Here is a 20,770-nt window from a genome sequence, read left to right as displayed (position 1 = left end):
TTGAACCAGGATGATTTCAGAGTAAAGTATATTGCTTCATATTGAATCTTTGGACTGACTTTCACCTCCACATGAGCAATATATGCACATTTCTTTATAAAAAATCATCACGTCATTGCTTCAGTTAGTTGTATCTCAGTGAATATCTGACTTAAAAAGGCAGGATAGCCAGCGCCATTGTTCAAAGGCAAAGGATTCTACAGGGCCACCATCATGTAGTTATGATGTCTGTAGTCATGGAAAAAGGATACCTGATAAATGCTTATGTTGTAAATAGCATCTTACACCACAATGAGTCTGAGGCTGACCCCATCCTTTATACAGTGCACCAAGTTTAAATCAGTCCTCTTTGTGGTGGTTAGTGTAAGGTGCTCAGTGTAAGACTTGACTCCCATCCTGTGTGTGGGTGAGTGTTTGTGCTGGCTTGTTCCCCTGTTAGTCAGATGTCAACAATGTACGCCTAGCTTTCAAAACATCCCGCAACATGGCTCTGGATGTTTTATGAGGTAGAAAATGAAGTTGGCTAAGCGGCTCAAGAGCTCTTTTGTCTGTGTTGTTGTTAAAATGAAGCCTCTGCATTTCGTAACTCTCTCAATGTTTACTGGTCACTAATCTTTATCAAACAGGTCTCTAAACACCTTCTGAGAGCTGCACTGTCACAGCTTTATAATATTATAATAATATTTCCCAAACCTATGCTTTTTTCTTTTGTGACATAAGGTTGTATGGTAATGTCTGTGGCAACGTCTGTGTATAAAAACTGTAAGAGTGCACAAGTTCCTATTTTTTTATTGGGGTATCATAACAAGCATTCACCCACTTACATATAAGGAATATAAATAACAAGTCACACATACCAGGAGAGCTTTATACAGTAAACATAATTTTTACTCATTTAATATTTTGCAGTAAACTAAGATTTTAGAGTGTTAAAGATGACATGCTATTTAAAGTGACTTATTTCTGTACAAATGTGAATACACCTAAAACAGCATGTCTTCCCTGAGTGTATTTAGAGGCAGTGTTGAGTAAAAAACAACACATTGTTGTGGAATGCATTTAAGAGGATGTGCTTCATAAATATGGGGCCCAATAGGTCTTAATCATCTTTACTTGCAGGGAGTAAGGAGTCTGTTTTCGTCACTTACTTACACCTGTCACTCATGACGTGTTGTGGGCTGTGATGGTTGTTTGCTCTCACCAGAAAGTGAATGGTTAATCACTACAACACCGTCCAAATAAACTATAAAGGGAGATGCTTACCGAAACACCACTAGGTTACATCACCCAGGGACTGTTCATCAATATTGTGTGTTCCACTCAAATTATGTTTTCTTTTAAATGGTTTCAGGGGAAAGCTTCCTAGCTTCCTAGACAGGGGATTTGTGGACTGGAATGCTTAGTCTGTTAAGTGCATTTCAGACATTATAAACTATCCCAATGCCTTGTGATGGCTCAAAGTAATGATTTTAAAAGCCAACTGCAAAGGTTAAAGGTGCCTGTTCTAAGTTGGACTGAATCATCCTCAGATACTATCGGATCTCAATACCAACATTTTAGAGTTGTCCCCAGGTTAAATGGCACTTGGTGAATTATATAAAACGTGTTTACGTGTTTTTTTTTCTGGTCAAAAACCCAAATATGTCAATGACAACATAATTCAAGTTGTATGGCAAAAGATTCCCCAATAGCCTAATTAGTACAATTTTCCACATTAAACAAAGAAACAAGGTGCTGAGAATGTATAGAAATACAAAGACTACTTGCTGCACTGTCAACACTACTTTGGCACAACTGTCTGCCCATTTTAATTCCATCTCCCTCTGTAATGTTTACCTTAGCAAAGTCAGTTTGATTTATGTTATCTGATCCTCACAGTTAAAAGCGCTTCAGCTTGTCAGGCTCATTGGACGCCATCTGAGAGAAGTCACGGAAGATGTCTTGATACGTCTCGTCTCCTAGAGGACACAAAAGAAATCTCATTACATGACGTGAACCAAAAAAAAAAAGAGAAATCCCACTAAATGGTGTGGTCATGCAGTGGATCAAAAACCTTCTTGGACATACATGTGGAAACTATGACATCTCTTATACACACTCACACACAGCCAAGTACATATGGAAGACACAGGTGCATGAGCAGAGAAAGAAGACAGGCGTACCTGAACCAGGTTAGCAGCGATTGTCAGCGCCAAGCAGGTCAAGAACTTGTTAAGCAGAGAGGAAAAGTGCCAGACCCCACAAGACCAGCTGATTAAAGCACACTACTCCTTTGAAAGGGTTTTAAGTAAAGTTGCACAGCATGGATAAGTTATAGGAAGAGAGCAAAGAAAATCTTACAGTTTAATATTAACAATACAAAGAAAATCAACGCGCAATACTGAATATTAGGAAATGAGGGCAAAAGACAACATGGACAACGTGTTTGCTAATGACCATACTGTATTTAAAGTGCAGATTTACAAAGAAATCAGAGAACAGAAAAAGGCACAAGCTCTGGAGTGGGGGGACAGGAGGCGGCAGCGACTGCAGGTGGATCAGCCGCACAGCAAAGGGATCATGCCACCAAGAAGAGAAACGAGGCGAAACACCAGGACAGAAGCTCGCTCCTCCCAAAATATCACACAACCATCAACACAGCACTTTCTTACATGACCTTACTGACTTTCGCATCAGATATCCAATAGATGTGATCAGCACATACTAAAACTCTGTCTGATACAGAACAATTAAAGTATTCCACTGGGTCACATCTTCACTTGTGGCTTTCCCTGTACTTAGGGCTTATCTTTGGCAGACCAGTTTATCTCTCTGCCCACTGAAAGTCTATGTTTAACAGAATACCCCCCAAATAAACACATTTCACTTTCAAACACACTGCAGTCTGCCATATTACAGGATCAGTGCATGACTGTCTCATGCATTAATTCCATTGTCCAATGACGACTCTTTCACTTTGCGGAGCACCGCAACATGAAAACAAAATAAATGTGGTGGTCACTCAACAAGATTAAACACAGACATGATTAGTGTTCCCAAATGCAGGGTGTTACAGATCTTTGTGAACAGGTACGCAGCAAACATTGTAACATAGGAATCAAAATCTATCATTCCTGACTGCTAACCAGTCACCCCTGCTGCAACGATTGAGAGTGGCTTAACACCAGACACGTGATTTGAATAAAATACATCACTATTATGGGATATTGTATATAGCATCAACAAAAAATAATGTGCACTGCAGGACTGCAAATGCTTTTACACAAGACCAATATAAACATATATTTTTCTTTTTGCTTGGACTGTGTGCTGTGGTGATTTACATAGATTAGTTGGAACAGTCTCTCTGGCAGGTAAGTGTGTAGTATGTCTTCTGCAAGGCAGTGTACTGACCTGAAGAATACAGTAACTGGTAAACAGTGACATTTAAAGGGCTGTCTAAGACCTGCAGTTAAAGGCCTCTCAACCCACTGCGTGTGCTGGTTTGGTGTTCACGTCAACCTCAGTTAGGTTGGTTAGTTAGATTGAGTGGACTGAAGTGAACATTATGAATATTCTAACTATTAATTGCTATATATCTTGTACATACAGTATGCCTACGTTTTTAGAGTATTGTATGGTGAAGTGGCTGTATGGTAAATGTACAGTATATTAATTCACTCCAGCCATGTGCTATTGAAGCTTAATGATCAGTCATAATCTTTTTGAGGCTACAGTCAGTAAATACCATACTGGAAAGATATGAAGCACATGCACAGGTTGAGAAACACTTATTAGACTGAATGTCTGTAATGGTTTCCACTGAATCAGTGGGCATGAAACAGGGTAAGTCTGCCTAAATGGGAGATGCAGACAACCCTGGCTTGAACTAGGCCCCCTATTTTAGGGCCCGTGCACACAGAGTCAGTGGTTTCTGGTTTTAGCCCGCTTGACAACAGATGTTCCATTATGTCTGGAGATGACGAGTGCATTTGTTATATTTCCCCCTTACTCGTGATGTATGCCTCCAAATCATTTCATGCTGTCCCTCTTCACTTACCAATAAGAAATAGTTTGTTGCACATGTGCATGAGGTAGCAAATACCTTCACTTCTCTCATTACATTCTCCAAAGTTTATTGTCATCCTAGAATGGGTTCAAGTTATTTTAGTAGGCGGCCAAGACCAAAGATCACCATTCCATGCACAGGGGCCGAACTTCCAAACTAAAGGGACTTCACAGCATTTCAACGCATACAGTGAATTCAAAGACTCTACACACAACACAGACTAGCATTAGGAGCAGGATAGATTAAATACAATATGAAATGGACTTCATCACCGAGCACATAAATTAAAAGAATATAGATGATGTGCAAAATGTGTTCGGGCAACTAGGCGATAACATGACAGCCTCTCTCTGTTATAGGAAGACGTCAAGTCAGAAACCCTGCTTTGAGACCCATTTTATCATGGAATCATGAAGTCCTTACAACCCAATCAAGCGGGAGGTCACAATATACGTAGGTGTATCACTATCCGATTCCATGAACTTGAATGATTAAAAATGCATACATTTTTTCAAAAACAGTCAACCTGCAGAACAGGTTGGAAACAAGCACCAGTACAGTGAGGGGTTAAAAATTCAATACTGAGACCCCAATATTGGAAAACATACAAACTTCATGTGTATGCATATTCATAATCATATCATGATCATTCTGCTAGCCAACATGGGCACACATAACATGCCAAGATGCTGAGGCTTGTTTGCATGTACAGTTTGCATGTCACTGATTTCAGATTTATAGTGCTCTAGTCTGGCTGAGGTATTGGGTATGGTTGAATTGATATGCTCGTCTTGTTGCCAATTGATATGCAAATAATAAAATGAACTGTTAACTGTTAATTAGCTGGTTTAAGTCTCGCCCAGCTGAAGAGTAATAAACTATTGGCTTAAGACTCGTCCAGCTGAAGAGTAATAAACTCCTGTATGCATTTCTTGTACTGCTGCTCAGTTTGAGTGCTGTGGGGGGAATATTGACCTGGCTGGCCAAACGCTCCCTCCGTCTCCCGCATCTCCTCATTCATCTTAGCCAAACGCAGCCTGGACATAAAAAAAGAGGAAGACATGGGAAAGGATGGTTAGGAGCAGGAAAGGACAAGGAAGAAAAAAAGCTTATAAAGATGCGAGTAGAAAATTCAAACGGGCTGACATGTTTCAGTCAGGATGTTGAGAGCTCGATGACCGTAATTCTATCGACTTACAGAGTGACTATGTCCGCATTGGCTGCCTCCACAGCGATGGACAGTGGGGTTCTGCCATCAGTGTCGACAGCACTCTGTCTGGCTCCCCTCTTCAGAAACAGGCACACTTGACTGAAAGAATGTGAAACAATTACGTTAGGCACAATGTAATTTATTTACAGACAAGTGGTTATCACTGGCAAAGGACACACCCAGCAAAACTATATATGTACTGCCTTACAACCATCCCCATGATACAAAATTGCATTAGTACATTTTGACAGTCAGCAGGATGATACAGATATCAGTATAGAGTGAATGAACTCTATGCCCAGAGACACCTATGATGACACATACCCTGTGTGGCCCAGAATAGTGGCATGGTGCAGTGGACCTCGGCCACGGATATCCTGCTGGTCCACATTGCCAGCATTCTGAAGGAGGAACTCACAGGTGACCAGTGAGCCCTGTGGCATGAAGCATCACATATACATTCATACATATATAGATACAGACAGCACACAAAGACACAGGTTAATGATCACAAAACAACAAGATTGTATCCAGTCGTTCTAAGATGACTCATTCCGTGATTCAAAATGTACAACCTATTTTTCATTTTCTTAAATGAATAAACAAATCAGTCCTGGTATGCATTCATGCACTGTTATTGAAGCTATTCCGTGGCATGAATAGTGTGGGACACCCACCCCTTGTACAGCCTGTATGAGCGGTGTTCTATTGCTGTCTTCTGCGTTGACCCAGTTGATGTCGGCTCCCTGTGCCATGGCCTCCGCCATGTCTGGGAGACTACAGGCGCAGGAAGCCCAGTAGAGCAGCAGGTCTGACGAGAAGTCTGTCAGCTCTGAGAACACTGGGGGAGACTCGCCCCGCTGCAACGCCACTGGGGACTCAGACTCAGGCTCTGTGACACAAATAAGCAGGAGAGATAGGACTCCTGATCAATCATATCTAAGGTCTAGCTGCTTTGTTTGTTTCAAAAATAAAATATACCGTATAGTATTAATATACTATAATCAAACCATGTTACAGAAATGATAACATTATTCACACTGTGTGATAACATTTGTACGAGAAAGGTTTTCTGAAGCAATCACAAAATGAGCATAAGTCTTCATAATAATGTCTATTTCATGGGTATCAAAATATGGGCAGCATCTTAGCAACACCACCAGGATTATGGGTTGCTATTCTGACTGGTACACTAAAACACCTGAATAGAACAGAGTCTCCCTCTTAATCACTCACCTGGCTCACTGAGGCTGTTACTAGAGGGAGTTGAGGCCAGCATTTCCCGACTGCCATCCGCACTGTTTTGTATGCCACTATCCGCACTCCTCACTAGGAAAGGAGAACATGAAGAACTCAGACTGTTTCTCAAGGCACAATGAATTACTTGCCTTCAAGAGAAAAAAACACAGAATAACAAGGTAGGATGCAGCACATAGAGAGACAGCGATGGGATCCCAAACAGACTGTAGAGGTCAGAGAACATCTAAGAAATGAAGTGAAGTCAGTCAAGATGTATCAGTCAGCAACTCTTTCACACTGCCAGCCTCTCTGAAGCACTGATCACAGCACAGTAAATGGCGCCAATATGACAGGAGACTGTGTATGATGGAGGTGCAAGGGACATACAGGTGGACACACAGTAACGGTTTCACTTGCAGCTACTTACAACTCCGCAGCTTTGAGGAAGTGTCAAAGTAGGAGAAGAGTGAGTCAAGCTCATCAGGACAGAAGAGTGAATCACGGCGAGCTTCATGGCCAGTAGCTGCTACTACTCAGTGGTCAGATTTTGAAGATTGAGGGAGCCAATGGGAGCGTTAGTAAGGAAGGGAAGCACAGAGCAGGTCAGGAGAGAAACAAGGGAAAGGAAAGGGCCAGAGAGAGCAGGAGATGAAGAGAAATGTGTGGCTACGAAGAGAAACAAGCAACTTTCAAGCTGAGGTGCAATTAGTCTACGGGCAAAAGCCAGAGGACAGAAGACAGCCTCATAAATGTCAGCGATGCTAACCATCCAGAAATGTATGGCCGTTATGACTTGCATGTACTGGGGCAACCATCTCTGACCAACCTGAGGTGCTGGAGGCCGTGCGGAGCTTCGGGGTGGGTGGAGGCGGTCGTGGAGGTAAGAACTCGGCACAGCTTCTCGGCTGCTTATCCTGCTTGCTCAGGCTAATGACCTTTGCCCTCTGCTCCATGGCAGAAGGCTTCAGGACAAACTTCCTCTCTATGTACTTAGCTCTGATATAAGCCTCAATCTCCTGTCTGTTAGGGTGGAAAGTTAAACATCAAACAGTTGAAAACAACAGAGAACACTTGATGTTTTAATATCCCACATAAGGATTGTGAGAATATTGACTGAAAATAGTAGTTAATGCACTGCTGAATAATGATGTAAATCGATCAAGCAGCAAAGCATGATGTTAACAGCACTGAATCCGAAGTGACGGCACATTCTCATAACGAAGAGTACCTAGGGTCGGGGGGCACTGTGGCGCAAGCAGTAGCCCCGACCACATTCAGGCTTGACGCCCATGGAGGACACGGGTTCGAATCCGGCCCGATGTCATTTCTCCTGTCCACTCCCCAGCTCTTCTCCCTCTCATTTCCTGTCCCACTCTTCACTGCACTATCGATTAAAGGCACAAAAAGCCCAAAAATAAATCTTAAAAAAAACAAAGAGTACCTAGGGTCTGCAGGCTGAGGCTTCCTGCTTCCCATCTCCTCCCTGCGGGCCTCGTAGATCTGGTTTATGACTCCATTTCCAAGCTCACACATTAACTGAAAACACAATCACATACGTTTTAAGGCACATAGTATTACAGCTATTAACTAGGAACTATTTAAGACTACTATCAATTAGTAATGACTAAGATAAACCAAGTGAAAACAACTGTAGGTAATTACCAGAGATTACAGCAACTCAAATAACATGCTGGTGACCGCTGCAAATACTTCTATGACTGTAGGGGCCACGTGTATCAACGGTGCATACACACTAAAATCGTGCTGAGCACTTTTCCATGCATACAACGATATTTATGAAAAGATCATTGTCGGGGGAGAAAAAAAAACTTCTGCACATGGTTTAGAGGTGGAATGTGCGAAAAAAATTGCAATTGGCAGATTTGGCGACACCACAAGGAACTAACAGTGATGCAAGTAAACGGGTCTTGTGTCAATCATTGATGAGTGTTATTGCACATGCATTGGTGAAATACTGGTTTAACTGTAAACTGTAAACAATGTCGGACATTAGGGCAAAACTGTAACTGATAAATTAACATTGTAATTGGGCCTTGTAGTGAAAAAAACAAAACAAAAACGTCACAGGTCACCATGAGTAATCAAACATTTCTAAATGAGTACTATATAACAGGCTCCTTCACAACATTCACAATCAGTATGGTTGTGCTAGCGCTTTTAGAGGATATCCACAACAACCTAATCGAACATGAATGTGTGTTCAGGGACCAGGCAGACTTCTTTGCCAATTATTCTATATGGCTAATAAGGCGCTTTAGATTGCCAAGGTCCATTCCCCTCAGCCTTTGTGAGGAACCGGAGCCTTTTCTCCTTAGAAAAATGTAAAGAACCCATGCATAACCGGTTCATCTCCAAGCTCCAAAAACCTTGGGTGTTCTCACCCCTGGGACATTCCAAAGAGAGCTAGCGGACAGGTCGGGAATACAACAATCCCCACTGAACAGTATAATGCCCATAGTATGGGAGGGGATCACCCAGATGACTCCAATGTATACAAGGTTTCCTTATGCTGCGGAGAAACAGGCCAATATCAAAATTCAATTTGCAGCGATCCTTGTTTATCTAACGTAATCGGCGCAATCGACTGCACTCACATTGCAATATGGGTACCAAGAGAGGATAAAGTTGTTTTTGTAAATTGAACATAAACTTTATACTCTTTCATAGATAATCCACTAAACATGTTTCATACTGACTGCTTACCTTCAACAGTTCAGGCTCCCAAGAGTCTAGTGTAAGGGACCTGACTTTGGAGTTGTGCACACCCAAACTCCTGAGAAGAACAGAACAGAACAAAAACATCTCAGTCTGGGCTTGTCTTAGACCTTAGAGCAGTACATTAGCCAAGGACTACATTACTAATCTATAGTCGAATCCCATTCAGAGGCAAGTCTCAGTGCAGCCTGAGAACAGCAACTTGGAAGTTGGAAGAACAGCAGAGGAAAAAGAGGAAATAGACTCTAATGCATACACAGAGAGGAGTCGTACACTACCTGTGTATGCCGGAGCACTCGATGCAGAGCGTGATGCCCAGATTGATGCTGGCCCAGCGGGGCTCAGGCTGCCCACAGTCGGCACAGGTCTCATTGCCTGGTATGGCCAGCACCCTCTGGAGGGCGCTCTCTCCCTTCATGGACCTGGTGTCGCCCCCCGAGTCCAGACTGCCCAGTGATGCAGAGGACCTGCGATCAAGCTTTGTCTAGAAAAGGAAAGAGTAAAATAAATGATTATCTAAAACCTACATTTTCAAAAGGTAAGTGTCCTTGAAACGGTGACATAAAGAAAAGAAGATCCCACTCATGTAGACAGTTAGATTTACTGTAATACTAAATCCAAGACAAACAACAAACAAACGCCACAACGTCCTCACACAGCAGAACCAGCCACTCAACACTCATTTAGACAAAACAATAGTCTCCTCTGTTTCTATCCATGGTCATGGCCAGACTGAGAGCTGGCATTTCAAACTGTGTAAGCGTGATGGACACTCAATCCAATTCTTCTTTTATTTAGTAAAACTATTAAAATATACTATTCTTCAAATATAGTGTTGATACAAAGTATTCTTAAAAAAAAACATAGACAAAGACATAAAAGGCACGCCATGCAATCAAAAATGTATTCAAAAGATAAATGTGCCATGGCCTCTTGAATTTGATTTTTTGTGAGACAACCTGCCACTTCTTCAGTCTTTTGCAAAGGTAGTGGTCCACACAGAAACAACAGCCTGTTCACGTCTCAACACTCACCACAGGCTCCTCTCCGTTCTCCCTGAAGGCTGTGGCGATGCTGTCCTGCACAGCTTTGATCCAGGCCTGCCGCAGCTTTTCAGAGTCCGCCTGCATCATGCAGCTCCTAGGAGTGGAGGGGATCACAACACAACTCATATCTTTCCTGAGGATTTCTCTTTTCTCTGTGTGCCTCTCTCTCCCTTTGTGTCTGTGGAGCCCAACTGGTACAGCGTGGTACCGGGCAGGCCAGAGTTCAATGGGTCTGACTCCGAGGGAAAACACTGATAAATACTGATAGAGTGTATGCCTGTAATCCACTGTAATTCATTATAGTTTAAATGGATTGAAATGTAATATACACAACAAATAAAATCTGATAGATATAATCCAATCACTAAAAGATCTGATCATGTCATAACATAATTTATTACAAAGATTCATAACATTGCTAGAATGTTACTATTATTTAGTGGCAATGTTGATTTGGATACAATCCAGCCAATTAAATTGTATGTAAACAAAAACTGAACTAGAAAGTAAAAAGTTGATTCAACAATCATTTCTAATCAGTTTCACTTCTGTCTGTTCACTTGAGTACTCACTTTGTGGGGGATACCACTTCAAAGCAGAAGCGTCGCTCACTGTCTTCACACTGTTTTACGGTGCACAGCCGCAGGTCCTCCACAACCACAGTGGGGTTATCCTACAAAACAAACATGCATGCACAAACAAATAAATAAATAAATAAATAAATAAAGGCCAATGCCTACATAGACTAGTAGCTGATATCTAGTCGCTAAACATATCAGCTAATATCATGAAGGCCACACACGCACACGCACACACACACACACACACACACATACTGCAATAGAGAGGGGTGGGTATCTCTACCTTAAATTTCTTCTGATAAACCAGCTGACTATTTTGAATGGAGAACCAGCGCCTTAAACAAACAATAAACAATCACTTTAGCAAGAGACACAACAGCAGTCCGGAAAGAGCAAAAACTGAAAAGCACAAACCACCATTTGACATGAATGGCATTTTTGATGTTGTGTACCTGTTATTATCAGCTTTTTTCCTGTCATGCATCAAAACAGAAGAATGGACCACGAGGAGATGGATAGGTTAAATGAAATCGGGGGAAGCACACACAAGGAAACACAACAAAAACAGAAAAACTGAAGAGTAAATTAGGGACATAAAAACAACATGACAGATACATGAACAAAAGTATGGAGAGTGAAGTGACTGATATGGAACATCTTGTGAGTTTTCTGGTGTAAAAAGGGAAAATAGCATGCAGACATTTTTCACTTTTTTTTATGCCGTGGACCCTAGCAGGATCATGTGCTTTTGAGTGGGTTTATTCAACACAGCTATTTTGTTTACCTATTCCATGTTTTAAAGGCATTGCTAGCCCTCTTGAACAGGTAACCTTCCATGGCAATCCCATTCTCTGTGTCCACATTGTACTCTAGCTTAGTGTCCTCGTTGAATAGGTCCTGTATTGTTAAAAAGAAAAAAGTTCACAATCAGTTCACACAACCCTACATATTGCATAACCACAGCGCTTTTTCAGAACAAACTGGTTATGAGCCACAGTAGAACCAGGTTTTCTAACTGACAGGCAGCCATAAGGCTGATACATGCCTTCAACTTTTGTTTATGTGTTTATGTATTTAGTGGAGTGCTTCTAGAGAACTACAAAATGTTTTGATGTGTGAAAAGATCGTGGTTACCAATGAATAGGGAAAGTCTAAGATATCAGCTGAGAGTTATGGTCAGACGAAAGAAGACTTACTTGCAGTGCTGCCTGAGGAAGCAAAGCAAGAGGAAACAGAATAAATTAGCAACAGTAACCAGAGCAAGAAAGAACAGGTTGAGTGTGAGGGAACTGCTTAAGGATGAGCCAAGTAAGAAGGAGAAAAAATGTGGAGAGGAATCTGCGGTGCAAGCTGAGGATTGTCAGTGCTTTCATATGCTTCAGATGTTCGCAGAGAGAGTGTTGCATATGCACAAGCACAAATGTGTGTGCATATATACAAACAAAGAGTCCTATGAACACACACATGACATCTGGGGCAGTTCAGTTCATGCCTCTTTCATATCTCAGTTAGCCTTTCTGGTAATACAAATAATTTCCAATTTTGGGTTTCAAAGTTAAAGGAAACTATAGACTACCTTCTGCTGGATAGATGAGTGTTTCTGTTCCATGTCTCTTTTCTCTTTTGCAGCATCAACCACAAGCTGATCCAGCTGAAAGAGAGAGAGGGAGGGAGAGGGAGAGAGAGAGTGAGGGAAAGGGAGAGAGAGAGGGAGGGAGAGGGAGAGAGAGAGAGACAGAGTGAGGGAAAGGGAGAGATGAGCCTAACTCAGTTCAGTTACCTTCCCAGTATCAGGTAAACAGCTGACCTTAGTTTACGCCTGATTTTATAGTATTGAGAAACTAAACTAGTCTCTAGTATTGCGAGGCCATGAGAGTTTGGGAGGGACCATTCTTACCTGTATACCGAGCTGTTTCATAAGCGGTTGAAGTTCACTAAATAGGTCATAGCCTTGGTGGAAAAAGCTGAGATGAGCTTGCATGAAGGACAGCATCTGTGACACAAAATGAAGGTTGAAAAACAAGTTTCAAACATGTTTTTAAAAGCCAAAAGGTAAATCTTTCCAGTAATACAGAGAGGATGGTTATCATCCTAGTACTCAAATGGGTATACAAAAGGAGAACAGTTTATCAGTACAATTGCTGAAATTGCTTTCAGTTAATAGGTTTACACTACACCGGAATTAAGATGATTAATAGAGATTGCAAAAAGCCCACTCACTCACCGATTTTAGGATCTCAGATCTTCTTTTAGACTGGAGGACATTGATCTAGAAGAATGAATATACATCGTTTATACGAGCAATACAAATACAGATAGAGATTGCTCATATTTTTTATATGAGGACATCCAGGAAGTGGTCCTTGAGGACCAGCTATTGAAAATGGTCCCAAAAAATCATGACCTAATTGAAAGTCCTCACAGTCTTGATGAAGTGAACTCTTGAATTAATGTGAAACAGGGCATTACTGTGGGAACACTTGTAATACAACATGAAGGCCAGAACAAGTTAGTTTGTTTTTGCAAGCTCTCTGTGTTTGGTCATTATTATCTTGAAAATGAAAGACAACTAAATAACTGTGTGGACTCTCACCTGTAGCACATAGTCTAGGGCAATATGGCGGAAGCACTTTCGCGTGGTGGTGAGGATGTTGGTGGCTTCCTCCACCTCGTGTGTCTTGTTCCGAGGAACCTGACCGTTCTTCACCAGAGCCACCTCCTTCTCCTCGCTGACCTTGTCAAACTGCTTCTTGGTCTCTTTGATCTTCCGAAGGTCCCTAAAGACGAGGATTGTTTTGTCACACCCAAATTAATAGATTCTTTAAAAAAAGAAATGGATATAAAGATGGCCTGTCTGTATTCGAATGGTAACATTTTAAGGTTAAAGGTAAGAACAAGCTCTAGTGTTTCATAGGAAATAAATGTGTCCCACCAGGCAGGTGTGAGGAAGGTTCTCATAAGATTTATTTTGCATCATTGTCTGAGTGCACTGCTTTTTGAATGGTATGTAAGTGACATGTTAAGTGAGAAAACCCACTTACTCCTTCACAAATGTCTGGAGCTGAGACTTTATTGATCTCTGAGCTTGATCGAATAAAATCTGTGAATCGGAAGGAAATGAGAATACATCAGCGTTACGACATTAAACCACCCCATGAATGACGCTATAAAATGCAGTGATGGATTCCAAGAAACTAGTGCTGCTTCACATTTTTTAATTACGAATATGCCATATGAATAAGTCACTTATGTCATATATGAAATCAGTGAAACATGTTCTTACTGTATGGTAGTTATTCATCTCTTGGAGACTTTCAGCAAATTTGGTTAAACTCGACTGAAAAAGAAAAAGTAACAAAACTCTGAATAGTGTTTCCAAAACATGCTTGAATTAGAATGATCGTTCATATAATGACCTAGGAAGTTTTATGATTAAGGTTGGGTGCACAGAAGTGAAACTTTCAAATGTGCCTCACACGCATTCACTTACCTCAATAACCACGTCTCTAGTGGACTGCAGAGCGAGGTCTCTGATACCATTAACAAACTGCTTGTTGGCCACGATGTATGCCCGCCCAGCATCAATCATCCCAATACAAAGCTTGACTAGCTAAAATAATAAAGAGAGAACAATAGCTCAGAATTGAACACAGTTCCACAACAAATGGAACAACAAAAGTTTGTGTGTTTACTGTTCATTGAGTGTATAGTAGATATATGATGCCACGAGTGCGACTACCATTACAGACTATGTGACTAATGTTCTAATCAATGGACAGTAATATATCTGTAAAGTAACAACATTATTATTGCGTTGGCTTCCAGTGCCAGATATGAATATGAGAGCGAGTTCATTCTGACCTTGTCTAGTTTGGACTCTAACTCCCCCACATCTGTCTCCACCTCCTCGATGGTCGCTCTGCCAACACGGAATGCATTGGAACGTAGAGGGAGGAAAGGTGCCAATTAGAGTTTGTGTTTAGAAGTCTGAGTATAACCAATAATGACATGAATATGTAAATGACTAAGCCGGCTAGCATTTTCATTATGAATAAATGACCCAGTGAACACTCAGATACACTAGTATCGACACTAAATTACTTTTTGATCATCACACTGTGAGCCATCCAAGTTTTGATCATTTTCTCTAGTTCACTTGAAATTAGCCATAGTGAATCTGCTGAGAAATACAATACTCCTTTCCTCCACTGGCTGGTGCTTGATAAATCAATATAACATGGATATTCACTCTCTTCTCTTTTCCTTTGATCCCTGATTTACATATTGGTTCAAAGGATTAATCCTTTAGAGAAATCAATGGTGGCAGAACTGCTAACCAAACCATTCTGTTAACCTACAAGGTTACACAAAATCCCAAGGGTGTGCAGAAAGATAGGTCTTTTTTGTGTTAAACCCCCACACCATACCTTTCACCTATGACGAAAGTGGAATTGGTGCAGAGAAAGTAAATTTTTTAATGGTTTAATCTGTACCCAAGCATAATATATGTTACTGCTATGTAACACTAATCTAATGTCAGAGCAATGCCTTTCAGATTTGATCAAGAGGGAAAAACTGGTAAAGGGAAAAGATATGACAGACGCTGAGTCACAACATCCTGCCCTCCCGTGACTGTACCCTCTAGCTCACAGACCCACACACACACACACACACACACAGACCCACACATGCAGATACTCAGATGCATGCAAAACGAGAGGGCAGACACAGAAGAGATACTGTTCACGCACGTCATCACTCACACACACTCACACACACACACACACACACACACACACACACACACACACACACACACACACACACACACACACACACACACACACACACACACACACACACACACACACACACACACACACACACACACATGCATGCAAACATAATGTGAGGAAGATAAAGAATCAACACATTAACCATCAATTAACACTACATCTTTCAAAAAGCATGATAAATGCATCCATCATCGATTACAATGAAGACCAATAAACCCTAAATCTCCAGCACCTTGTCACTCTAGCCTGAGAAAATTTCATATGGCTTATTTTCTGTTTCAACAGTGAGGTCATCCAGTACATAATTTACCAGATACAACATATACAAGTGAACCTCATGGTAACATGTCCTATGATCTAATCAAGACAGGGACACCGTCACAAATCCTCTGCATATCTAAAATAGTTACAGTTGATGTAAATATCTAACCCTATAGATCAATGTCAATAGAATGACTAGCGCCAGAACTGCGCTGTATACTAGGAGAATGTATACGAGGAGAAATATTGTGTATATTTACAGATTATGTAAAATGCTCAAGTGGGTGAAAAGATTTTCAGAGAAGAATAAACATTACATGTAAAACTGAGCACAATTTTGTATTTCCTGCAAAATAACTTGATTTTCAGAGTGTTCATTTCATACTGTAGTGTTTTTCAGGGCAGATCATCCTAGATGTTAAAAATACAACACAATGACACATGATGTTGTTTTCCATTTCACTCTAATGCTTTAATTTGTGTTAGGCTGACAGGACACAGTGAGGAGCTTAAGAAAGTTTTTTTTCCTGAAGAAACTATGAAATGTAGGCCACACTGTCCCCTGACAGGCCTCTGTGATGGGGCAGCTTCCTCTGTTGCCCTGAAGACAGGACAACAGAGTGTAGGGTTTATTATGGGAGCTAAACACAGCAATGATAATATTTCAGCTGTTCAGCTGAGTGTCTGAGGCTACATTACGTGTGTCATTCACTCATTTACTTATCCGCTCAGCCGACTCTCTTATCCAAAACCACTTCCAGCACAGGCATATATTGTATCCATATGAATGGTTGTTGGGAATCAAACCCATAACCTCAGAGCTATTAGCTCCTTGTTGTATACGTTGAGCTACAGAAAGACTTTTACATTAGATCACTAGCACTAGGCGGACAATTATATGACAATACTGTAAACAAAGTCTAAAGTGCAACTGGAGAAGTACTGCTTGTCAGTACTGGAACTCTGAGAATCATTTACTATGTGTCCGATGCAAACCTTCAGGAAAGCAACAGCATGACCTTGACAAAGTTTACGCTACAGTCATGGCAAAACTGAGATATTTTTGCCGTCATGATTAATGGGTCTTGACATAAGACATTTATTGTTTTGGCGATATGTAAATTAAATTGAATTGAATTGAATTGAAAAAAAAGCAAAGACTAATCAAGAACTATCAGGTATACAGTAGTGAATTATTTTAGTGTAGGTGGGCTCAAAAAGCATCAAGGCTGGTTTTATATATTTTGTTCTAAGTGGCACTGAAGCACTAAACTTTACCTGAATATTCTCAGATACGTCATCATCTGAATGAGCATGTTGCCTTATCATCTGATTTCATCACATGCACTTATATGGTAATGTAGACCATGGACAGAACTCAAAAAGTCTAGTGCCAAATGTGCTTTTAATTGTGTTAGGCAAACTGCTCAAAATAACAGATGGAGGTTTTCAGTGCAGTTCTTGTTTTGAAGAAGGGTGAATATTTATGTATTGTGAGGTGCATCCTTGACGACCTAAATGGTACAGAAATGATTAGATAACTGACAAGCTACTCGGGCACAGATTGGAGAAAACCCTCACAAACAATAGTAATGATATTATATTAATCACAAAGAAATCCACCAAGATCAAAGACAATCGGGTGCAACAAATGTCAATCACCTGCCACTTCCATCTTCACTAGTCTCAAAACAACTCACTCCACATCACCTCTACGATCACATGACATTCTTTTTGTTTTACCTGGTGTTAGATTAAATATCTTGTGTCTTTAATATCTCGATTAATGGGATGTGACACATTACCACTACGTCTGTCAGCACTAAAGTACAGCTAAAAGAATCTGATGGGAAGGTGACAATCTAATAACGATAACAGTGACATCACACAATATTCAGGCAAAGTTTGGCTTTGCCTTCAGACAAAGCATCCTTACCAACTAGTGCAATATTACCCATTAATCTAATAATAACGTTTTTTATATAACCATGTCCGTTACATCAATACAATTATGTTACAAGACAGCACACATACAATGGGGAAAATAAGTATTTGAACCCCTGCCGATTTCGCAAGTTTGGCCACTTGCAAAGAAATGTGTGATCTCTAATTGTAATAGTAGGTGTATTTTAACAGTGAGAAACAGAATATCAACAAAAAAATCCAGAAAACTGCATTTTATAACATTTATGACCTTATTTGCATTTGATGCAGAAAATAAGTATTTGAACCCCTAGCAAAACATGACTTAGTACTTGGTGGAATAACCCTTGTTGGCAAGCACAGACGTCAGACTTTTCTTGTAGTTGGTCACCAGGTTTACACACATCTCAGGAGGGATTTTGGTCCACTCCTCTTTGCAGATCCTCTCCAAATCCTTAAGGTTGCGTTTTCAATGGGCGGGAACGAGGGAATGAGGTTCAAGCCCAATATTCCACGTTACATAGCCCCATCCATAGTCCCCTCGATGCAGTGGAGTCGTCCTGTACCCTTGGCAGAGAAACATCCCCAACACCCCCATGCTTGACGGTGGGGATGGTGTTCTTGGGGTCATATTCAGCATTCTTCACCCTCCAAACGCGGCAAGTCGAGTTGATGCCAAAGAGCTTGATTTTGGTCTCATCTGACCACATCCTGTCTCCCAATCCTCCTTAGAATCATTCAAGTGTTCATTGGCAAACTTCAGACGGCCCTGTACATGTGCTTCCTTGAGCAGGGGGACCTTACGAGTGCTGCAGTACTTCAAACCATTACGGCGTAGTGTGTTGCCAATGGTTTTCTTGGTGACTGTGGTCCCAGCTGCCTTGAGATCATTCACAAGCTCCCCCTGTGTAGTTCTGGGGTTATTCTGCACCTTTCGGATGATCATGGAGCCCCAGACCTAGAGCGATTGACAGTTGTTTGGTGTTGCTTAGATTTATGAATAATCGCACCAATAGTTGTCTGCTTCTCACCAAGCTGCCTGCCGATGGTTTTGTAACCCATTCCAGCCTTGTGCAGGTCTACAATCTTATCTCTGACGTTCCTTGGTCAATTCTTTGGTCTTGTCCATGGTGGTGAGGTTGAAGGTGTGAAGTATGATTCTTTGGACAGGTTTCTTTTATACACGTCACAAGTTGAGATCAGGTGTACCTTGTTAGGCCTAATGAGGAGTAATCTGTGTGCTTCTTGGGCACATAACTGGTCGTTGGGAGCCAGAATTCTTGCTGTTTGCTTGGGGGTTCAAATACTTGTTTTCTGCATCAAATACAAATAAAGTCATTAGGATAATGTTATAAAATGCAGTTTTCTGGATTTGTTTGTTGATATTCTATTTCTCACTGTTAAAATACACATGCCAAGATGATCTCATTGCCGCGAGAGCACCAACCAATAAAGAGCTCAGAATAAGTGCTGGACAAGCCTTTGACAGCTCTTCACAAAGGCAGTAAAATAAAAATGCCTCTAATTTTTCTCTCTCTCCCCAGTGTGACCACATAACTACATTACACCACAATGTAGCTTGTCTGTGAATGAGGACAGTAGAGTCTCTTATTTCAGTAGTCTTTTAGGCTTCGGGTTTTGCTACAAAATAACATTATTACTGTTCCAAGAGCCAAATATAAAATATAATGAAGGTAACAATTTCGTCACTTTTACTGACATGTAACACATGTCCTGGTGCTTTCCAAAGAAAGGCAGGAACTAATACTGAATTCAGAAGTTGTCACATTGAAGGCTCATTGAATTTAGGCTGGAATTGTGTTGTATGGTCAGGCCTCGGTGAGGTAAAACGCTTAGGGTATTCACTAGCATCTGTTCACGCCACTCATTTTCGTTTTGTCTTATGTTTGGAAGTTTTGAAACATCTGTCAGTACTTTTGCAGCCTACAAAGTAGCCTAATACCGCACTCAGCCCATTTCTCGAGGGTCAGTGCGACATCAACGTGAGAAAATGACACAAAACGGCACCATAGCTTACTGTCTATAGGATTATATAGTACTAAATAGCATCCGCGAAAACGTCTGCAGTAGAAATGTGCTCGTCAATCAAAAGGAATGCCTGAGAATGTCAGAACATGCGGCATCTGTGCACCCATTCTCTTAGCTGCAGTCGTGGTACCCACTCCCGGCTTAGAATAGCTTCTTGGACAGAGTAAGTCTGAGCGACGAATCCCCTGTTTATCTATATGAACGTTGATCCAACGAGGAAGTTCGAAGTGCACCCAGTGCATGGTAGCGACACTGTCAGTCTACATCATTCATCAGAAATATTATATTCTGTACATAAGCAGTCGCATCACCAATTGTTCCGACCACATTATTGTGCATGACTGTGAACATTTGCCTCGTTTCGAAAAGGATGACACAACCGAAATGAATGAGCGATGATGGGGGGGACGGGGGGACGGACGTATGGGGCTATCTTTTGGGCTACCGTGCCACATCTTGCTTTTCGATGCAGCATTTGGAAAAGACGACAATAACGGTAGGCCTACCGGAATCGTGGAGAGTCTTTCAGACAATCTTCAAAATCCACAGTCACCTTCATTGCTTCAGTTGTTGTCAGATAAAATGCGCTTGTGAAACCTGCGTCTTCTTCACCAAAACCAACGATCGAGATACAAGAAACCCTGCCTCGACTGAACGCTAGCAATTATCTAGCATTTACCAATTATATTTCATAATACGTAAGACAATAAAGGTAAAATATTTCCAAAACACATGGAGGTACGTATTGCTATTATGGTCATTGCATCGATTACTACGACCCTACGTCAATCCGTTCAACAAAAATTCAGTCCCACCCCATTCTGCTAGCTATTGTCAGGCACATGAATGCCAGAATATGTGGCCAATACGAGTCAGTCTTG

At 41.2% G+C, this 20,770-nt stretch overlaps 1 protein-coding gene across 9 annotated transcripts; it reads right to left on the bottom strand.

The window, feature by feature from the left end:
* Positions 1–773: 773 nt before the first annotated feature.
* Positions 774–20,760, bottom strand: acap2a (ArfGAP with coiled-coil, ankyrin repeat and PH domains 2a). Of its 9 annotated transcripts, XM_042704562.1 has the most exons (26): positions 20,396–20,760; positions 14,722–14,779; positions 14,351–14,470; positions 14,144–14,197; positions 13,902–13,960; positions 13,454–13,637; positions 13,085–13,129; positions 12,758–12,853; positions 12,437–12,511; positions 12,057–12,068; positions 11,645–11,757; positions 11,313–11,333; positions 11,144–11,195; positions 10,852–10,952; positions 10,268–10,373; positions 9,512–9,717; positions 9,222–9,291; positions 7,939–8,033; positions 7,324–7,517; positions 6,925–7,026; positions 6,495–6,587; positions 5,936–6,150; positions 5,583–5,692; positions 5,247–5,357; positions 5,024–5,085; positions 774–1,958 (listed from the first exon to the last, which is right to left on the bottom strand). In XM_042704562.1, exons 1-26 carry the CDS (start codon positions 20,446–20,448, stop codon positions 1,879–1,881), a joined length of 2,487 nt encoding a protein of 828 aa, XP_042560496.1. In that variant the 5' UTR covers positions 20,449–20,760; the 3' UTR covers positions 774–1,878. The 9 variants fall into 9 exon arrangements, with proteins under 9 accessions (XP_042560496.1, XP_042560503.1, XP_042560501.1 ...); XM_042704569.1 differs by lacking the exon at positions 12,057–12,068; XM_042704567.1 differs by lacking the exon at positions 6,925–7,026 and having other exon boundaries at positions 20,396–20,759.
* Between the last annotated feature and the right edge of the window lie 10 nt (positions 20,761–20,770).

Source organism: Clupea harengus, unplaced genomic scaffold (assembly GCF_900700415.2).
Source record: "Clupea harengus unplaced genomic scaffold, Ch_v2.0.2, whole genome shotgun sequence".
Classification (NCBI taxonomy): domain Eukaryota; kingdom Metazoa; phylum Chordata; class Actinopteri; order Clupeiformes; family Clupeidae; genus Clupea; species Clupea harengus.
Note: the sequence above shows the minus strand (reverse complement) of the source record. Positions and strands in the feature narration are given on the sequence as shown.

Bases quoted from the DNA above. Each gene is read 5' to 3' on its own strand.
- acap2a (XM_042704561.1), bottom strand. From the start codon at position 20,448: ATGAAGGTGACTGTGGATTTTGAAGATTGTCTGAAAGACTCTCCACGA. The intron at 8,034-9,221 runs GTAAGCAGTCAG...TTGTGTTTTCAG, and splicing joins GGGAGCCTGAACTGTTGAAG to TTAATGTGTGAGCTTGGAAA. The intron at 5,358-5,582 runs GTATGTGTCATC...ACATTCTTTCAG, and splicing joins ACTATTCTGGGCCACACAGG to TCAAGTGTGCCTGTTTCTGA.